This window comes from Ricinus communis, chromosome 8 (genome assembly GCF_019578655.1).
Source record: "Ricinus communis isolate WT05 ecotype wild-type chromosome 8, ASM1957865v1, whole genome shotgun sequence".
Lineage (NCBI taxonomy): Eukaryota > Viridiplantae > Streptophyta > Magnoliopsida > Malpighiales > Euphorbiaceae > Ricinus > Ricinus communis.
Window position 1 is genome coordinate 12,984,322 of NC_063263.1, and position 21,496 is coordinate 13,005,817.

The 21,496-nt window shown below is 32.7% G+C and overlaps 4 protein-coding genes across 6 annotated transcripts; 3 read left to right on the forward strand and 1 right to left on the reverse strand.

Moving 5' to 3' along the window:
* The first annotated feature begins 1,728 nt into the window (after positions 1-1,728).
* Positions 1,729-6,718, forward strand: LOC8284350 (D-ribulose kinase). Of its 2 annotated transcripts, XM_002512927.4 has the most exons (9): positions 1,729-1,884; positions 2,043-2,272; positions 2,934-3,073; positions 3,169-3,421; positions 3,497-3,629; positions 4,569-4,657; positions 5,007-5,284; positions 6,050-6,119; positions 6,198-6,718. In XM_002512927.4, the coding sequence occupies exons 1-9, from the start codon at positions 1,818-1,820 to the stop codon at positions 6,390-6,392; spliced, it is 1,455 nt and encodes a 484-aa protein (XP_002512973.2). In that variant the 5' UTR covers positions 1,729-1,817; the 3' UTR covers positions 6,393-6,718. The 2 variants fall into 2 exon arrangements, with proteins under 2 accessions (XP_002512973.2, XP_015570702.1); XM_015715216.3 differs by lacking the exon at positions 1,729-1,884 and having other exon boundaries at positions 2,134-2,272; positions 2,930-3,073.
* A 2,829-nt stretch (positions 6,719-9,547) lies between these two features.
* Positions 9,548-12,073, forward strand: LOC112533797 (protein terminal ear1 homolog). Its single transcript, XM_048378435.1, has 4 exons — positions 9,548-10,674; positions 10,834-10,953; positions 11,077-11,218; positions 11,354-12,073. Exons 1-4 carry the CDS (start codon positions 9,953-9,955, stop codon positions 11,495-11,497), a joined length of 1,128 nt encoding a protein of 375 aa, XP_048234392.1. The 5' UTR covers positions 9,548-9,952; the 3' UTR covers positions 11,498-12,073.
* A 1,767-nt stretch (positions 12,074-13,840) lies between these two features.
* LOC8284352 lies at positions 13,841-16,181 on the forward strand. 2 transcript variants are annotated; one of them, XM_048377821.1, is made up of 3 exons: positions 13,841-14,675; positions 15,505-15,711; positions 15,823-16,181. In XM_048377821.1, the coding sequence occupies exons 1-3, from the start codon at positions 14,046-14,048 to the stop codon at positions 15,880-15,882; spliced, it is 897 nt and encodes a 298-aa protein (XP_048233778.1). In that variant the 5' UTR covers positions 13,841-14,045; the 3' UTR covers positions 15,883-16,181. The 2 variants fall into 2 exon arrangements, with proteins under 2 accessions (XP_048233778.1, XP_048233777.1); XM_048377820.1 differs by having other exon boundaries at positions 13,845-14,675; positions 15,817-16,181.
* Positions 16,144-21,324, reverse strand: LOC8284353 (protein DETOXIFICATION 46, chloroplastic). Its single transcript, XM_002512930.4, has 14 exons — positions 20,814-21,324; positions 20,511-20,605; positions 19,854-19,962; positions 19,607-19,662; positions 19,062-19,117; positions 18,699-18,837; positions 18,397-18,534; positions 18,249-18,317; positions 18,045-18,155; positions 17,749-17,877; positions 17,078-17,155; positions 16,853-16,924; positions 16,694-16,756; positions 16,144-16,606 (listed from the first exon to the last, which is right to left on the reverse strand). Exons 1-14 carry the CDS (start codon positions 21,298-21,300, stop codon positions 16,505-16,507), a joined length of 1,704 nt encoding a protein of 567 aa, XP_002512976.1. The 5' UTR covers positions 21,301-21,324; the 3' UTR covers positions 16,144-16,504.
* Positions 21,325-21,496: the final 172 nt, after the last annotated feature.

Here is a 21,496-nt window from a genome sequence, read left to right on the forward strand (position 1 = left end):
TATAAGTTAACTCTTTCCTTGTTGATAATTATGATTTTGTTATTAAATAATTAACAGAATTTTGGTGAATTATATTATAATATTTATATTACGACAAATGCTTGTTTATATTTGTTGAGAATATAATTTATTTTTTATGCAATGTTTTTTTATTTATTGCAGTGTTACTATCAAAAGGCCAAATGTGTCTCATAGATTAATTCTCATTATAACACAGAAGCATCATTTTCCCTTTCTTAATCTCTCACGACAAATGCAAATAATTATTGTCGATAATAATAAATGAAATATTTTCACGACTCATGTTCTCTAATAATATAAAAATGACTAGATTAGAAAGATTACAAGGTACAAAAAAATATATAAAAAAGAAGGTAAGATGTAATTGTTGGTCCAATAGTAACATAATCCTAATTAAAAATAAAAAGAAAAGATGGGTTTGTTTTAACCAACAAAACCCACCAACTCCCCCTATTAGTAGCATCAAATATGTCAATCTTTTTTCTTAAAAAAAACACAAAAATGAATGATTTCTAAGTGGGTTATTTCTCCCCTCTCAATTATTAAAATGACTCCTTTCCTATATATATATATACACCCATTTTATTTCTTTTGGATACATCTTATTTTCTTGAAAGAATAAAAGCAAAAAAAATAAAAATAAAAATAAAAATTTGGATGTTGTTGGTTTTGTCATTTTGACTATCTCTATCCCTAAAGGGCTTGATTGGCACATGCAACCTTTCTTTTTGTGGTCCTTTTTTTCTTCTTTTTGTTAAAGAAGAGAGGATGATTATTTATTCCTTGTATTTTTATTCTTGTTTTTGGCTTCATTTTGTTGAGTTGTGAGGTGAAGTGTAATAGCTGTCATGCCTCCACTTTGTGCAAGACAAGTGGCTCACGTGCAACCAAGGCACTGTGTCTTTTCATATTGGGTTCCCCCATTAGATATTTCTTATATGATGTTGGAAGTTCTAAAAGTTATTTATTTATTTTTTATTTTTTTTAAGGATATGGCCTAAAATAATTACATTTTGTATATTCAGGTCCTAAAAGCTTTTTGATGCTTAACACCATATCTTTTTTTTTACATCTAAGTCCCTATACTTTTAAAATAATAATATAATATTTCAAAATTTTTCTTTTTCAACAAAGTTTATACCTCTATTGCAAAAAAAATATAATAATAAACCAACATCACATAGAAATTTAATTAACCATATTATACCATTTTCTGTAAAAATATAATTATTTCTTATGTATATCAAAGCAAAAAGTAATATTTTTTGGTATAAAATTTTATTGAAATTATTAGATTTGTGAATTAAGTTAATCTTTATAACAAAAGAGAGAAAAATAAAAATAAAAAAGAGTAATTAGCCATTATTATGTTAAAGTGCATTCTCAATTATATCAAAAAAGAGATTTCTATAGAACTCCTATGAATCACAAAACACTGTATAAGGAGGTTTAATGCATTTATAAATTTAAAATTTAAATTTAATATCTTAATTAAATTAAAAAAATTATTATTATTTTGTTTACATGCTCTTAGTCTTTATTATAGACTTTTAATATATTGATTTGAAGAAAAATCATATAATAACACGTTACACTAGAGTGCAAATAATTAAAATAATCTCATATGATGATGTTCTTCGCAGATGAATTGAATTTTTTTTTCTATCATGATTTTTTGTTAGTTAAAAGAGAAAAAGGGTAGTCAAAATATTAATTATCTGTATTATATTGGGCAGCATTCAAATGCATAGAAAACAACTCCTTATCCCTGGAGAGAACAGGCCAACAGGACACCAATGGCTTGCTCAGTTCGCCACCCAACATTCTTTCTCCCTTTTCTGTGCCCATCATCTCCAAAACATAGTACTTTCTTCTCCTTCCTATTTCTCTCTGTATGCTAATTTAGCTCTGTTTTTGTTATTTATATTCTCTTGAACCTGACTAATAATAAGGCCATTTAATCAACTCACGACATCAACTTCATTGCTATTGTTATAACTGATCCTGCCATTTCAATTCAGGGCATTGTTGTTCACGGAGGTTACGAACTGAAATACATAATAACAATAGAAGGAAACAAAGAACACCTGCAGCAGCACTAATGGCGAGTTCAAGCATAAAAGATAACCAGGAAGCTGGAGAAAGGCTGTATCTTGGAATGGACTTTGGAACATCTGGTGCTAGATATGCTCTTATTGATAAACAAGGCAGTATCCATTCTGAAGGAAAGAGAGAATACCCACTTTATATGGTAACTAATGTTTCTCACATTCTTGTTTCTTTTTGTATACGTAGGAGTTTTATTATTGCTTAAGGATCTTTGTAATTCGATACTTTGGTTTGATTTCAAGCAATTGATTACTTGTAAATTACGATTCGGAGAACTATTTCATGGTGCTTGGAATGTCTAAAAATGTAAGATTTTTCAATTCAATTTGATTTAATGGGTTCTCATGTTTGGAAAGGTTACAGTTGCTACAATCCAATTCTTTCAACTCAAAGAAACAAAACATTTTGAAGGCATTTTGAAAGAAATGAAACAATGCCACAAGCGACATGATTTGGAAGAAATTTAATCGAAATTGAGTTCTTGAACATGATTTATTCCAAATTAATGTGTGATAAGAATTGAATAATTAAAGATGTTAAGATTTCGAATTGGGTCTGTTGAGAATGATTTGGATTTCTGCAACTGAAGTTGGAGTTGAATTTTGCTTGGTCAGTTACTCGGGCTTGGTTTTGGAGATTGTGCGATGATTCACAAACTCAGCTAGAATTGTATACCTTGCCTTTCAAACTGATTTTGCTCAATTGGTCTTGTATCTACTGCTGCATAGGGTCTTAATGATGGGATTCCAGCAAAATTTAATTGACCAAATAGTTTAAGAATCTTGGTTCTGTTGTCTAGAAAGAGTGAAGAAAGGATGGATTGGGTGCGGTCTTGGAAAGCGACACTTTTGTCTCTACTAGAGGATGTTCCTTATCATCTTCGCTCGCTTGTTTCTGCTATATCTATTGATGGTACTTCTGCGACTACTATCATAGTAGACAGGTATATGTTGTTGATTTGGTTATTCTTGATTGCATTGTTTTATTGCCCAAGGGAAGGCTGCATTTGAATCAGGCATCTAAATATTTTTAGTACAGCACTACAGGAGAACCACTATGGAGACCATTCCTCTACAATGAGAGTTGTCCTGATGCATTGTCAATGGTGAAATCTATTGCTCCTGCAAACCATACAGTTTGCTCTGGATCATCTACCCTGTGTAAGCTTGTTTCATGGTGGAACATGGAGGATTCAAATAAAAAATCAGCATTATTATTGCACCAGGCAGATTGGCTGTTGTGGCTTCTCCATGGAAAACTCGGAGTGTCTGATTATAATAACGCTCTAAAGGTTTTACTTGATAGTTACTAGCTTTCCAGTTTGAGGTTTGTTATTCAGTTGAGAACTCACATTTTGTTGCTGTAGGTCGGCTATGATCCGGAACTGGATTCCTACCCACCATGGTTGCTTGCTCAGCCATTTTCACAAATTTTACCTTCTGTTACAGCTCCAGGAAGTTCAATTGGTTGTCTAAAAGAGGATATTAGGATCCAATATGGTATGCTTTCTTATTTTTAAATAGCCTTGTAGTCCAGGATATACCGCGTTTGTTTTTCTGTAATGCACTCTTTTTATGTTGGTAATCCATAAGCAAAGTAATCCCCTTGTTAAAGTCTTACTAAAGGAATGATTGTTGGCATGAAATATTTTTCAGTATGAAACCTTCTGTAATTACAGTCCATTTGGTTCAGTTCGTAATATGACTTGAAATATGATTTTTACATGGAAATTTCCATCAGTTGATGACTCTGGCGTTCAGTCTATCAAATGTCCTAATATATTATCCAATTCTGATTTTGCCTTCCACTACTAGTGCTAGATGGAGACTGAAATCAGCTGGCATGCTGGTAGTCTCTGTTGTCATGCTTTTTTAGACTGGTGCCACATTCCAGGAGGCAATAATAAAACTGGCTTTACTTTCATCTTCTTTCTGGTTAACAGAAGTTCTTTTACTAAAACGCTGTAGTTAGCTTGCATGTTTAAATAATCATCTATACTAGTATTACAATATGAGAACTTGTTGAGAGTGTAATAGCTTCACAGACTTCGTTGAAGCTTGGATTAGGAGAATGCCAAGCCAGTCAATTATGTAGTATAGCAACACGTTACAACCACACTGACCTTATAAGATGTGAGATTTCTGTAATTTAATTATCTTGATATTTCCTCAATCCTCACATTAGCCAATATAAGTTATGGTATGATTGAACTTTGTGCTTGTTTCCTCTGAAAGAATGAATTTCAAGAAAACTCTAAATGTGATGTGACTTTCTGTATCCTGCTAATGCATCTTAAAACTACTCAAAACCAGATAGATTTTAAGTTTTGAAGCTGCAATGTGTTAATTATGTCCTTAATACATTCTCGTCGTGAGAAAGAAGGGTTTATTCGAGCATATCTAAATGAATTTGATATTTTAAATAATGTATAATTCCAGGATTTCCAGAAGACTGTGTTGTTTGCACAGGAACAACTGATAGTATAGCTGCTTTTCTTGCTGCTCGTGCAACACAACCTGGGAAAGCTGTGAGAAGACTATTGTACTCTTGTTTTCTATATTTGTGATTTTAACTTGTGCATGGTATCTTGGTGCTTGCCATGCATGCACGTGATATTAGTTGTTAGTTACATGAAATATAAGCAAGTTCTACAAGGAAATAAAAAAGAAATTGAATGAAGACAACTCATCTGGCATCTGATTGACAAATTTTTTCTTTTTTACTTTTCATGCAAATTTATTCAGATCTTACCTTGTCACGGGCATCGCATCATGGATTTCTCATCTTGTATTCCACACCAGTAAAAGCACTTTTTCGGTTATCATTATCTTTTATTTTTTGTTTAATGAAGCATAATCAACAATGATTTTGTCTAGGTCACTTCTTTGGGTTCAACGCTTGCTATTAAGTTACTGAGCACTAGCAGAATTGAAGATGCACGATTCGGTGTATATAGCCATCGTCTTGATGATAAGTGGCTTGTCGGAGGTGCTTCAAATACTGGTGGAGCTGTTCTTAGGCAACTTTTTACTGATGAGCAGTTGGAGAAATTGAGTGAACAGATAGATCCCCTGAAAGCTTCTCCTCTAGACTACTATCCTCTAAAAGCAGTTGGTGAGAGATTTCCAGTGGCAGATCCAAATCTGTCTCCCAGGTATTTAAGTCTCTTTGTAATTCTTTATTGGAGTTCAAAATAACATCGTATATCCTATTCGATCTGACAGCTGGATTCTTCGATTCTGCACATTTGCAAATTATGTTACTTTGCGCATGTAAAGGTGTTGGCCTGATAACTTATTTCTAAAAATCCACCTCCGACACTTGGAAAATACCGCTTTTTCCTCTCTCAATTTAGACTAGGTTGTTCATGAATGTTTAGAATTAATGATATTGTATGTGCATGATCACAAGACAATTTGAGAGGCCCTGAAAGTACCTACAAAGATATAAATCTGGATCGTGGTCATGAGTCGTTCAGACTGAATTAGGAGTGAGTTATGGGAATTTGTGTTTTTGGCTTAAGACATCTTGATTTTTCTTCTTCGAAAATGAAATTATTTATGTAATTCTACTACCAGCATTTTGAGGCAAAGAGATAGAGGTAATAAAAGATGTGTACAAGCTTGACTATTATAGTATTATGTGAAGCTTCTGCAGGGCACAGAACTTTCTGACTTGGTAATTCTGCCATATTTTTGGCTTACAAAGGAGGGGAAGAAAACTCAAATTTAAGTTTAGATATGTATTTACCGTCAGACTAAGCCAATAGGGTTACAATTCTGCATGTGCATATTGAGTTTGTGTTTTCTCAGTGGATGTAACAGTGAAGAAATAACACCAGTAGTTCAATTAGGCAAGAAGAAAAGAAATACATCTGCAAGTTTGGTTAAAATGATGAAATTGTTTCATGTTTTGGCAGGTTAAATCCAAGACCAGAAAGTGATGTTGAATACTTGCATGGAATTTTAGAATCAATTGCACGCATTGAGGTAATAGATTTACCATCCAATCCATGTTCCAACATTTCCTGAACCGATTGTGACACTGACACCTCGAGCAATTCTTAGGCTAAGGGCTATAACTTATTGAAAGACATGGGAGCAACCCAGGCAGAAGAGGTGTTTACTGCTGGAGGTGGTGCAAAGAATGAGAAATGGACGAAGATACGAGAAAGGGTACTCGGCTTGCCCGTGAGCCGGGCAATGCAAACTGAGGCTGCCTTTGGAGCTGCATTATTGGCACTGAAGGGTGCCCAAAAATAAGAGTATGAGCATGGTGAAAGAAACTGGAAACGAAATGTTCTCAGAAATTATTCAAGTACTTGCTGAATATTTCATGAGATTTGATGGGCGAAACAGAAAAATATTCCTCTTTGGTATGGGAATTCCAAGCGATCACAGAAAAAATAGCTTACTGTGGGGAAAATGCTAATACCTGACAATTTTTTTCTGTTTTGGATATTAGATGGGATGGAAAAGAAAATTACAAAGGAATTATTGAAACTAAGAAAAAGAAAAGAAATTGTTATGTTTCTTATTTTTGTTTGGTCAGAGGATGGTAATGAGATATACCGTAAAATTTTCTTATAGTTTGGAGTTAAATAAATTCATAACTTTGAGATGATATAATTTAATAAAGGATTGAGTATTAATATTTAATGTTATTGGTAAAATTACTGGAAAAAAAATAAAATGCATTAATATCTTATTATATTATATAAATAAAATTAAAGAGATAAAATAATAATATGATAAGATAAAATATAATATCATATATATTTTTTAAAAAATATATATAAAATTATCATATAGAGGAACACTGTCTAGAACTTACAAATTTATAACTTATTACAATATATAATTTATTTTTATTCAAAACTAGTTTAAATTAGGATTGTAATTCTTTTTTATAACAGTATACAGACTATCCTATAAAGAGTATTAGTATTGAGAGATTTTATTATATATTAAAATCTTTTTATAGTCTTCCATTTAAGATCAAATAAGATTTATAACTACGAAAATATAATTACTTAATAGAGATTTGAGTACTAAATATTTTCTCTTGATTTAATACTTAAATTTTATTTAGTAAAATGATAATAATTATAGATAAGATATATTAGTTTCTTGACATATTATATAAATAAAATTAAATAGATAAATAAAATAATATAGTAAAATAAAGTATAATATAAATTTTTTTATAATTTGTCCAAATTAAACTAAAATCTTTTACAGCTATATAAAGGATATATATTATTATTTAAATATTTTACTGTATTTATTTAGTTAGTTTTATTTATTTTTTGTTTATATTTAATTACTTATGTTTTAACATGGAAAAATATTTTTATTTATAATATTCTCTCGAAGGTAAATCATATCACGTGTTGTTCTTAAAAACCTTGTATAAGAGATCTTAAACGAACACATGTATGGCAATCATAAACATTCTCTTATAATATATAAATATAAATTCGGTAAATGAGAGTGGTAAACTGAGATGTTACACTGCACAAAGAAAGCTATAGTTTTTATCAAAACTTTCGCTCATAATTAATAAGAATAAAAATAATTCATATATTTCTTAATAATAATGATTTAAAATAAAATAAACTCTTTAAAATACTTATTCTATCTAATTTTAAATATATCATTTTCTATTTTTATTCATTTCAAAAAATAAATTATTTCATATTTAATTGTCAGATGAATAATTAAATATTTATGATGCCTTTTATTAGCTGGCATAATATCAATATCTATAATTGATTTGTATTTATTTTATTCTAGAATTTAAATTATTGTATAATTCTTTTTGAGTTTCAATGTTATTTTTATTTAAATTTTAAAATTTATAAGTAGATGAATAAGTCTATTAATATTTAGATTATTATGTATTGTATTATAAAATTTATTAAATTTTAACAAAAAATTGGGTTAAAAATAGTTTTAATTAAAAAAAGATAAAATTCTTAATCTGTCTACAAATTGACAATTATTTCTCAAAATTGGACAAAAGAAAGTATAATATTTTGAGTATTCTTAATAAAAGAATTTAATCATATTATTATAATTGAAATTATTTGTTAAGTTTCTTAATCTTTGTGAAAAAATTTAAATCACACTTTAAAATTGAGAATACTGTATAATCAAAATGTCATTAATCGATCTTTTTCTTTTGAGATAAAAGTCATTAATTAATCTAGATGAAGTAATTAATTATTATATTTATTATATTGTATTGGAGACTGTAAATACATTAATGACCTTAACAAAATGGGCGGCAATTTGTAATGCAATAAAGAGCCAACATGTTGATCCCTCCAAAACCAAATGCTAAATTGCATTTAAATCTTTATATAATTCTTTCCATATCTCCAAAATTAAATTAAACAATGGAACATAACTTAAATCATACCTAATTTGTAATACAAAAATCAGTCTTATAATTTAATTGGAGGTAGGCATGGTTCTTTTAACTTCCATATAACTAAAATTCAATTTAAGGTGTTATTTTTTAGATTATATTTTTTTAATTACACAACTAATTTATTAATTGAATATGATATTAAAATATAATTAATATACTATTTTTAGAATAAAATTAGTATCAATTATAAAATTATTTATTAGTTAATATAATATTAAAATATAATTAACGTGTTATTTTTAGAATAGAATTAGTATTATAAAATTATTTATTAGTTAATATAATATTAAAATATAAAAATATATTATTTTTTAAAATTATAGTAAGTGTTTAATCAAGAATATAATTTATAAATTAATAAATTAATAAAAACTATAAAATTGTATAAAAACTTGTATTGCATATATCAAAAATAACTAATAAAAAATTATAAAATTATATAAAAAACTCGTATTACATATATTAAAAATAAATATATATATTAAAAATATCAAAAATTAAATATATATATTAAAATTTTAAATCTTAATATATATATATATATATATATATATCCGATAAAAGTTTAATAAGAGCTATGTGTATGTACTGGTAATTATTTTTAATAATTTATTTTCTATATCGTATTCATATTTTGTTAAAAATAATTTTTTGATAAATATATAATATTTTAAAATAGAGAAATTTTAACACAAAAAAATAGCTTTTATTTATATATATTTCCATTATGTTATTGTACAATTTCTATATCTTTAATTATGATCTTTATGTAGTGTATTATATTAATACATTAATTGATATATTACTTTTATAATTAAATTATAATTCAGTCCTAAAAAAACAATTTATCACCTTATAAGTCACGTTTTGACTAAACAATGATTGTTAATTTTAAAAGAATTGATTATATGGTACTATTGTTAAATATACTCTTATTATCATATATATATATATATATATATATATATATATATATATATATATATATAATTTTGTGTTATTTAAATTAAATTTTAGATAGAAATATTTATAATTTTAACCACAGCTGTTACTGCGGAAGTAATTGATGAATTATTATCGATTTTAGATGTCTTCTTTAGTAAGTAGAATCTTCTTTTCCCTAACCCTTTCCTATACGGTTTCCTTTTCTTCTCATGGTCTTTTAATAATTTCCCTATTTAACAACAAGTGAAAACTCAAATCCAACTTCTTCTTCTTCTTCTTCTTCCCTGAATAAAAAAAAAAAAAAAAAAAAAACCTTCTTCTTCTTCCCGTCTCTCTCTCTCTTTCTCTCTCCCCATATATGTACTACTTGTAAATAGTAATACATACGACTGTTAAATCTTCCATTCACCATTAAGTAAAGAAACCACTCGAACCCTTCGCAATGGCTGCCATGGCCGCTCAAAGTAATAGGAGCTTGAACCCTTCTGCACCCGAGTTCTTTCCTAAATGGTACATGAACATCCATACTCAAACCCAATCTCTCTGTCGTGTTAACCCTCCTCCTCCTCTTCACTTTAATCTCCCTTCTTGTTCTCCTCCTTTTTCTCCATTTCCAAATCCGAATTACAACCTATCTTCATCTTATCGTGTCCACTACTACTCTCCGTTTACCCACTTTAGTACTAATAATACCTGTAGTTATCCCAAAAATGAAACAAATCCTTCGGTTTTATCACAAAATTATGATCACCTCTTGGTTCCTGCAGCAACTGAGCCAAGCCATCCTTCGGTTGGTCTAACCCAAACTCAAAGAGAAACCGAGGACCAAACCCAGTTGGTGCATGAACCAAAGGAGGTGATTGGAATGGTTACTGGAGAGGTTAGTCCAAGAGGTGTTAAGAAAGGAGTGTTTGAGAATCGGAGAAGTCGCAGTGGTGGTCATGGTAATGGGAGGGAAAAGGGTTTTCATGAGAATCAAAGATTTAAGAAAGAGTGGAAAGCAAAGCACGATGATGGTGATGGGAATTGCAAGGGTCAAGATTTTAGTACTAGCAGAAGGCATGCAAAGTCTAGATTTGGTGTTTGCAGGCAAAAGCATCCCGTTGTATCCATTCACCCTGAAAATACTACAGTCATGATCAGGAATATACCCAACAGATACACGTATGAGTCTCTTCATATTCCTTCTCTCTGTATATAGTTTTGTAACTGGGTTATTCGTGTTTAGTGCGTGTTTGCTTGGTCTTTGTGAAATCGGGTCCATCTATTAATTTTCTGATTTCTTTGTTCATTAATTTCTTATTCCATCTGTTACTTTTGCAGACGTGAATTGCTGATGGAATTTCTTGATTATCACTGCATGCTAGAGAATGAAAAGGCAAAAGAGTCTCATAATAATGAGACGTCAGCTTTTGATTTTCTATATCTTCCTATGGATTTTGAGTACGTTTATTTCTTTTGTTTTGAACACTTCATTAAATGCTTAATTATTTTCTTGCGTTTTAGTGCCAATATTTATAGCTCTCTTTTGGGTTTTTAAGAGGGTTATTAATGGTGGTTTTTCAGGAAGAAGGCAAACAAAGGCTATGCATTCGTCAACTTCACAGAACCAAGAGCCGCGTGGAAGTTTCACCTTGCAATGGACAATCAGGGTTGGAGCCTTTTCCAATCCGGCAAGACTTGTGAAATAGCTAGTGCACGACTCCAGGTATGGTCTATATATATATATATATGCATAGACCTAATCATTGTTTTCTTGAGAACAGCATTATAAACCTAAACCTCTCTATCTGTCTTTTGACTAAACTTAATTTTATGGGTTGGATTGAAAATTTTTGATCAGGGAAAAGAGGAGCTAATAAGGCATTTTCAGAGTTCAACTTTTAAATGCGAAACTGATAGCTATTTACCAGTTTGCTTTAGCCCACCTCGCGATGGTTCAAAGGCAACGGTGAAGCAGATGATTATAGGGAGACGTATTGGGTAACCAAATCTAGCTTATTAGATTTGGTTGCCTTGATGTGAACATGTATGTCAGTACACCGTCAGTTTCATTCTCAAGGTTTAGTTTCAAAGCACTAGTGAAGTGGTAGTTGGTTTTTCAGTTTTCTGTTTGTATTAGTTCTGTTGGACTTGCAATCTTCTGTTGCTAACTTTTCACTGTGGACAACGCTGTGTCATGGTAGAAATTCTAGGGCATGCGCATGGATGGCTGAGAACTCCCATTACAATTGGGTTACATCATTTGATGTCACAATCGTATTGGGTAGTTCATAAAGGAAAGGATCAATGCTATTGGGACATTGTCATGCCATCCAATTATATAAATTGGGTAGTTTCTACTGTAGAATTTCTCTATGATACAGCTTGGTTGTAAGGGCCAGTGCAGTTTAATATGCATGTAATAGGTCAGATTGCTCTTGTGAAGAAGAAGAAGAAGATGAAGAGAGGGTGGACCTTGGCACCAGGTCCTGCTAAACCATGGAAAGGGCAGGTGGTGGGATCCACCCTCCTTCCTTATGGATGGATGGGCAGTTCGTTTGTATGGTAATGTAATGTACTAGTACTAATTTTATATACTAATTTATTTTCTTTCTTGCTGGACAGTAGCCTGTGCTTTTTTAGCATAATGTTATGAACTGTTGTGGAATAGTAGAGCTGTTATTAATGTCTAGGATTGTGAATCTTTGTTTTGTTTTGAACTGAAGTTTTGAATCTTTGGTTGGTGAGACTACTGTTTGTGTATGTTATTTTGTTTTCAGCTTTTGGCCTACCTATCACTGTAAAAAGCTGGTGTCAGCTTTAGCCCTAATGATCATAAAAAATATGGGAGAGAGATGGCAGTCTAATCCCTGGAACTCAGTCTCTAGCCCTTTTCTTGCTTTTATCTATTTGGGTTTTGTTTGGATTGGAGGATTCATCTTGGCTCTGCGTAGTATTGGCCTTAATTACATTTTTATTCTTGTTTTTAGACTGAAAAGTAAAAACTACACTCTTTAATTCTTATATTATATTTTAGGCATCCATTTTTAAAAAATTAATTTATGTTTTAGTCTCCCATTTTTTAGATAAATGTCTTGCATCTATGAACGGATTAAAATAAGTTACTAAATCAAAGACAAAAGAGAATAGTATTTACTGTAGGCAAAGGGGCTAAATTGTCTTGAAATTGGATAATGATTTTTCATTCAATTATCATATAAAAAGAGTGATAACAGTGTAATTAAGGTAAAAATATAGTAATTTTACAAGATGATTAACGTAGGCAGGGCAGTTAGCTTATTTATGGAATTATGACAGAGTAAATTGGCTGAATCAGATGTTTCGGCAGGCAACTCAAACTTCCAGATTCAAGGGCAAAGATGATCGCTTGTTTGTTGCATTAGTATAACGTTAAAGCCTTATACTGCTTTATGATATTTATGTTGTTGATAAAATGATTATATGATTATTTAACCCAAAAATAAAAACAATTGAAAAGCATTTGGGTTTTGTTGACTTTGACCAGTTATTTCCTTTTTTTAAATGGACTAAGGTTTCTGTTTTATTTTCTAATTGTATTATTGTATCCTTAGAGGCTCAAGAGACACAATTGTAGATAATCAAAGGGACAATATTAGAGAATATTTGCTCTTTCTTTTTCTAATTTTTGACATTCTTCTGAATTTGATGTCCATTCCCTTAATATTCTCCTGTTACCCTGATATTCTTTTGAATTAATAGTAAATTATATTTTTAATTAGCTTCCACTGCGTGATTTGGTATTAAGAATAGCGATTCATTGATGATCATTTACAGGATCCGACAAGGAAACAAACATGGGATAAGTGGAATCCGGATTATTTGTAATTCTTCTTATGCGGAATTCAATTTTGGGAGCATTATTTTGATATTTATTGTCGATTTAATGCAGATAAAGTATCATTAATTTATGCTCTTTTTTCTTTTTTTCTTTTGAGGTAATTTTATATTTTTAAGAATTAAATAGCTATAATAAATTTTAATTATTAATTATAAATCTGATAATTATGATTATACAATGATTTATCATGTTAATAATAACACGAAGAATCTTAATTCCTATAGTAAAACTATTTACAATATAAATTGCTAGAATGATATTTAAACTTTTGACTTTAATTTAAATTATGATTTACAAAGACATACCAATAATCTAATAACACAGGAATTAAGTTTTAAGCGGTTTTAGAAAAAAAGGTTTTAAGCTTTTAAGTTAAGGAGTAAGTTCTTATGTAAAACTGTAGAAAAGAATTAGTGAAGACAGTAGAATCTGTAGTAGAAACCGCGACCTCTGGCACTTGAAAAGAAACAAAATCATAGATAGCTTCGATCTTTTTCTTTTCTTTTATGCTCAACATTAACAAAGACTCTTATCCAAAACCACCACCCAAGAAAACAACTCCGGTTACCTCCCAAATCCACATTATCAATTATCATCAATCAATCAATCAATCAATCAATCAATCCGTTCACTGCCTGACCAAACTGAGACTGAGAACAAGCAAACACTAGGGATGGCGGTGGTGTCGTCGTCATCATCAACCGTCACATCAACAACAACCCATGTCCTCCACCGTCTCCTCCGCCCACCACAACCACCGCCACTCTTTTTTTCTATACTGAGACCTCTGTCATGCAGCGTCACTACTAATTTGACAACCAAATCTGTTCTCTCGAAGCACCAAAAGATCACCGCCACTACCCTCTTCTCTTTTCTCCATTCTCCACCCAATACTTCACCTGTTCGCCACTTTTCTCATTCTCTCCCCACATCTTTAAACGCCATAAATCCCTCTCTTTCTTTGGAACAAGAACAAGAAGATACCCCCTCTCTGTATTTAAATAATGAACTCGAAGAAGAAGAAGAAGATGATGATGATGAGGAATATGATACTGATAGTGGAACTGAAACTGAAAGCTTGGAATTGGATGATAATGCAGTTCTTGCTGATGTTCCTAGGGAAGGGTTGAAGAGAAATGGGTTCAAAGTGCCAAATTTGACAGTTAAAGAAAAGAAAGAGTTAGCTTCTTATGCAAATAGTCTAGGCAAGAAGCTTAAGAGTCAGTTGGTGGGAAAGTCCGGTGTTACTGATAATGTTGCAACTTCTTTCATTGAGACGCTTGAAGCAAATGAGCTTCTAAAGGTATTTTATTGTTTTCTTTGTTTGTGTGTTGCGTCTTCATGGTGGAATTTCAACTCAATTGACACAGAATGGTGATTTCATTTAGGTAAAAGCAGGACTTTTTTTTGTGGGTATACTACCCAATTGATTCCCAATATTATGGAATACGCTAACTTCTTTATACCATTACATCCAAAGAGCCTGGATTGATGTATATTACAGTCTCGGTTCTCATAACTTGATGCTACCATCTTATATAGTTGCTTCTGAAGCTTTGATGTTATGAATATGCCGCGTCTAATATTTATGATTATTTTGCTAAGACCCATCGCAACAACTTAACTCAACTAAGCCTTAGTCCCAAGTTAATTGGGGTCGGTTATATGCATTCTCTTTCTCCACTTCAAACGATTTTGAGCTACATCGCTTTCTCCTTGGCCCATAAATTCTGGTAATTTTGCAGAAGAACTTAAATGAGTTTTTATTCAGAGCCTTCAACGCATTCAGCTTACTAGATGTAGAAGAATTACTGTCTCCCCCCAAATATTTACAAATTAAAGTACAAGTTCATTTAGGGTAGGTAGTAAGTATTTGCTATGTACCCCTTAGGTTCCATTGACCAGCTGATTTACCATAGACTCCTGTCTGTTTACATGTCAAGATCACTTGCCAAGTCTTTAACTTTTGGGTTGCAGAAAGCAGTAAGGTAAATTATGCTAAAAGCTGTAAATGTACGATGCTGCATGTTCAAAGTTGTCATGGTCAAGTAATCTCTTTTACCTTCTGTTGCATCCATGAAGAATGCAGAATAGTTTGGTGTGCTAAGCCAGTGCTTGAATGCTCTGAACAGATCAAAATACATAGGACTTGTCCAGGGGAGCTAGAGGATGTGGTTCAGCGATTACAGGAAGCAACCGGGTCCGTAGTGGTTGGTCAAATTGGTCGAACAGTAATTATATATCGGCCTAGTCTATCTAAAATGGAGGCGGAAGAGAAAAGGAGACAGGCGCGTAGAATTTATGTGAGAAAAGAACCAAAATTGAAGCCTATATCACTGGTAAGAGAATGGAGGAAAATTCTTGTTCAAAAGTTTCTTTGTGACTATCATTATATTGCAAAAAATGATACTTGCCTAATGTGTTATTGATTTGCCTTATTGAAGTTGCAGCGGAGAGCACAAGTGCCAAGATTATCTGGGCGGGGCCGACGTGGAAGCAGCCGGGGTTGAGTAATAATATTTTCTGAAACTCTTGCAGATACTGCAGCATATTGCGAGGCATCCTTTACTTGAGAAATTCTTGGCAAGACAATAGATTTCTGGAAGTTTTGGCTGGAGATAGGATCGTCAAATAAACTGAATTCAAGGAGCTTAGGAAGGGAATTTGTAACCCATTTTGAAATTCCATTGTTCACAGAATACAAATCCAAATCGGGTTGATAGGACAGTTAGGTAGTTCGAGTGTTGCACTTGGATGCTACTGCTTGTATGTTGTTTCTGAACTGCAATGTTAATTGCTAAATTGAACATATGGTTGAGTTGGTCTCTCTCTAATACACAAATGTATTTGGAGCTGAATGACATCGAATATTAGTAACCGACATAGAAATTTAACAATGTTTTTGGCCTCATGACTTTTCTTTTCTCCACTCAACGTGGGAAAGCTTTTCAAAGTCTTGATCTAGCAATGAAAAATCTGCAGCTTCAGTGAAGGCAGTTTCTTCACCAGCTCATCGCTCGAGCATTTGTTGATCTGATGATGATTCTATCCATTAGATAATAAGCATAATGCTTGAGCCTTGATAGTTCTTCAATTTGATTATATAGAGTCATAAATATTCATATGTATATACTATGTGGCTTTTAGCTTCTGTATTTGCTGCTGGCTCAAATCTTCAGAAAAAAGTATGCCATTGGGGGAAAGAAGACGTTGGAGAGTAAGGAAAAATCGAGCCTGAGAAGAAGAAAGGGACAACCATCTCTTTAAATAAGAAATCAATGAAATTCTCGCATGCATATGTGCTGAGGATGCTAGTCTTACCCATTGGAAGCTTAAGAGTGTACACCAGCATCCTAACAATCCGTATCCTCTGCTACTCACAACCTGATGCAAAACAGAAAGGGGATGCCATCTCTCATGCATAAGAAGTCAAAAGTAGTTTTGGAATTGAGATTACAAGTCCAAAAGATAGATCTTTACCAAGAGCACCAGAGCACCTACAGAAAAACATCCACTCATTGACATACTGACAAATTTGAGATCCCTTCCAGCCTGCCCAAGCAAATAGAATATATAATGCATATGAGCACTAACTCTAGCTGAATGTTTCCTAGAGAATTTTAAGAAAACCAAGTTAGAGAAGATTATTATTTGCAAGAATATTCTGGAAAAGTCTGATGCAGATTACATTTCGGCCAAACGTACCAGCAAGGTTCCTTCAAAGCTGAGAATGCAGGGCGTCACAGCTAGTGCCATAAAAAATGGTACCAGCACTTTGTGCATCTACATATACATATCAGAAAACAAAGAGTCATCAGATCTTTTTAAAATTGGATCACTGTTTTTGTTTCCACAATGAAAATATATCTTCTCAATGTATTTTCAATTCACCTGCCAATTTCTTTCATATTTGCTCATTTCATGATTTTCAGGTGATTTACAATTTGCATTATGATGAAACTGACAAGCTAACAACACAGTCATCTATTATCCAAAAGCAATGGATTAAATTGGTTGGACTTATCCTCCGGTTTTTAAGCATATTGAAGCCGTGGACCAAAATACCTTGAATGGTCTTCAAAATGATTCAATAAATAAGGTAAAAAATATAAATTTGATAGGATCAGATAGACTAGACCTTGCCGAAATTGTAGGCCAAAACTGAGCATTATGGAGGAGAAGGGTTGAATTTACAGGATCTGTACTAATATTTAGTATGAGAAACAGTTGGACTATCCCACTAAAGCAGTAGGTAGATAGTGAAAAACTGTATGTGTTATGTAATACTTGACACTCTTTATTTGCTTCTTCCCATGGTGATAATGTTATGGTACTTGCAGAGAAATTGTGTTCTGGAAATGTAGACAAGAACTGACCTCCTGGATGACCTTCTGATCAGGTGTGAAGATAGTGGGGAACAGCCAGGGGATAGAAGTTCCGAAAAACCCTAATAGCAAACCAAGTATGCTTCCAATGATCACCAGTGATTTCAGCAGCATTCGAGCCTGTTGAACATCTTAATTTCAATAACATACTTCGCACAAGCAAAAACTCAGAGAGTATTTCTTGAGTGTCCTAATAACTCGTGGAACCTGTTATGATTATAGTAACATGCAACACAAGCAACATGCAAAAAATGAAGATTGAATCAATTAAAATGAGCATCACTAACCTTAGTCAAACTTCGATTGCTTCCATACATCAACTCAGGCATAAATGACTGTGCTGTCTGAGAAAGAGGTTCACCCCAAACTGTACATGTCATGAATGCTTGAATCATGACCTAGATGTGATTGTACACAGCCATTAGTTTCTATAGATATCAAGTGATCAACTGGAAGACCTTAAAAAAATAGTACAAGTAAGCATAACGAACCTGATGAGCAGCCAAGCTGAGTGTTCCCATGGATGTAGCAAAATATACTAGGAGTGAGTAGAAAGCCACCTAAGACATTCCGATGCATTCATAAGTGCAATCACGAGCACATAGCTAACTTTATGGTCTTAAAAACTATGAGACAAACCTTGGATATCATCATTACAAATACTGGAGCAGCAATTCCAAATATTGTCACAAGGTCACTAGGTGATGGAACTTTGATGGAACATGCATTATATCCTTTCTTATTCAGCGAATCAATCATCATATAAGCTGCAACGACCTGAAATGTTTATCGGTAAGCGACGAACTGGCAATGCAAAAAAGGGTTGAAGTTCATACTAAGTCGGTACAGTAGGACTGAATCAATGAATTTCATTCATTACAAAGAACTGAATCAATGAATTTCATCCATTACAAAGAATTCAGAATGTTTATTCAGCATACTTGTGACACCATTGTTGCCCATGCTGCACCAGCTACACCGTAGTCTAGGAACCTGCAGAGGACTATATCGCCAATGCCATTGATAGCACTGGCAACTGCCAATGCCTTCAATGGTCCCCAGGAATCTTTCATGCCAAGGCTGGGAAACAGAGAGCAAAGATCAATATAAACATTTTTAACTTGCTTAAAATAATTACACGGGGAAAAGCTCAAATGTAGACATTACAAATCTACTTAGAAGATCATTATAGCAGTTCTTACAAATTGCATTAGCAAGTCAATAGCCATCATAAAATAACCAAATTAAGGGGCTGTCAGCACATTTAGCAGATAATGCATGGGAAAGATATAATGTTTTTCCACCTTGCACTTTGAGCAACCCATCCAATAAGAATTGCAGGCCATGCTAAACCTCGAATCTACAAACAGAAAGAAGAAGAAAGATTTAAAATGGTTTTGAAACAAATGAAGAAAAACATAATATCAAAGAAAATAATCAGGGGTAGAGTAATTTGTCTGATAGGTGATCGGAGGAGAATGGCAAGCAGAGGGGATATGTAATAACATGGCAAGCAGAGGGGATATGTAATAACAGCCAGGAATACAAACATATAAGAGATAACAAAAACACAGGTGTTTTTTCTTATTCCATTAGAAAAATAAATGAACTTCCATATGATAAATGTGAACAATGGAAAGACAAAAATAAAAAAAGGAGTGGTCTAGTGCCAATTTGTAAGGTGTAATAATTGCAAAAGTTCAATAGCGAAGCAACAAAATCACAGGAAAGTTGTAGACTTTCCATGGCATTCTTTTCTTCTCCTGATGTGTATATATAATATGATTAAATCTAGCAATAACATAGATAAGAGTGTGTAAAACATAATCAGTATTTAAAGAGAGTGAACCTGAACATATGTGTTTGCCACAGGGACAAGATGTAAATTACTTGAGCCTGTAAAAGCTGAAAAAGAGAAAGAACAGCAAATTTGTCTATCATTGATTCTCATGTGCTATTTTTCAACTACATATTATGGTTATCCACTATTTGGTCATTATTGTAGAAAGACTGACTAAGCAACCTAATCAGTGTCCAATGTCAATACCAAAGATTAAAAAAAGAAAAAACAATAAAGCTGTACCGGTATCTATTACCAGTTAACACTGATGTGCCAAGGAACTTTGTAAACAAAATCATTAAGAAGCCACAAGTCAGTGCAATGAAGAGCAAGACAGATAGTTGATGTTGCACTTCATTTTTATCCTGCACCAATATAAGATGCATCGAATATCATAGTAACTAATCCTTAATTGACATAGAAAATAGAAAGAAGTCAGTGTCACGGAACAGCAATGCACTATCAAGTTCCAGAAAGTTGCAAAATGTGCACCTATTGACATTTTCAGATCAAGTATGAGCTCTAGCATAGAAAATAATTCTAAAAGCCTGCGTGAGTAGTGCCACTGAGATGCTGCAATCACTAATTCTTTACTCAATTTCTTTTGGTTAAACAAGTCATGTGTTACTGCACCATGGATACTGATTTAATATGTAAGCTAAAAGAATTGCAAGACATTTGTTTCCGCGTAATATTTAAATATCAGTAAGAGGTTCTTCTGATGATCCCTTAGAAGCTTCACATCGTTGATTTTCCTCAAATGTAGTGTTAAGTAATTCCCAGTTCAAGACAACGAGAGATATGACATGGCCTTGTTTCAGTCATAATGTGATATTAAAGAGACCTTTCAATTTGTAAGAGATGCTCATATGTAACAGCATGTTATCATAGTTCAGAAACTTAAGAAGCTAACCTGTTTGGCAAGAGAAGTGGCAACCAAATTCGAAGTAGAAATTGAAAGGAACATGAACACATAACTCATATTGTCACACAAAACTGTTCCCGGACCTGCTCAATCCAGAATTTACTTGTCAAAACCAATAGACATACTTAACAACAAAAATGTTTTCATAAAAATATATAGATCATGTACAGCCTAAATTAACCCATGTAGCAAGACATTAGCACCGCTGAGATAAAAGTTTTTACAACTTCTGACATTTCTATAGCACCCAAAACGGATAATCAGAAACCCAGAGAAATTTCAAAGAAATACCCAAAGCAGCAAGCTCAAGGGAGCTTCCTTGACCAATAACAGCTGTGTCAATAAGACTCATCAATGGCCCAGTTATCCATAGCCCTGTAGCTGGTGCTGTAAACATGACAATCTCTTTAATTTGGTTCCATATACTCTGACTCTCCAATCCTTGTCTGCTTCCCACCATTCTCGTTTCCTCTTCATCTTCTTCCTTTTCTTCTCCTTCTTCAACCAATAGATAATTTGAAGCAACACTAGTCTCATTTTCACTCACACTATCACTGACAAATTCTTTGCTTGGACTTATGCAAGGTGTGACGAGTCTACTACTTGAGTTAAAAATAACCAAGTCTGGAGGCAAAAAAGAATTGTGGAAGTTAGGTGGAGCTAGAGATACAGACAGAGACGGCTTCTTCAAATGAGGTAAAGATTGAGGAAGAAATCTGGGATTGTGGGTTTGCAAAGGAGCGTGAGAAGAAGACTGAAGCAAGGATTGGACATGCATTTTCTGAGAACTCAAAAGTGAAAAGGAAAAGGAATGGAGAAAAAGAGCGGAGGTAGGTAGTTAGAACTTGAAAGTAGGGACGAAGAAGAACGGTTGAAACAATGGGGAGTAAAAAAATAATATAATGAAGTGAATAGTAAGAGTGGTTTACGTGTAACTTTCACTTTAAAGTTGAAAGAGGCTTTGAGAGCCACAC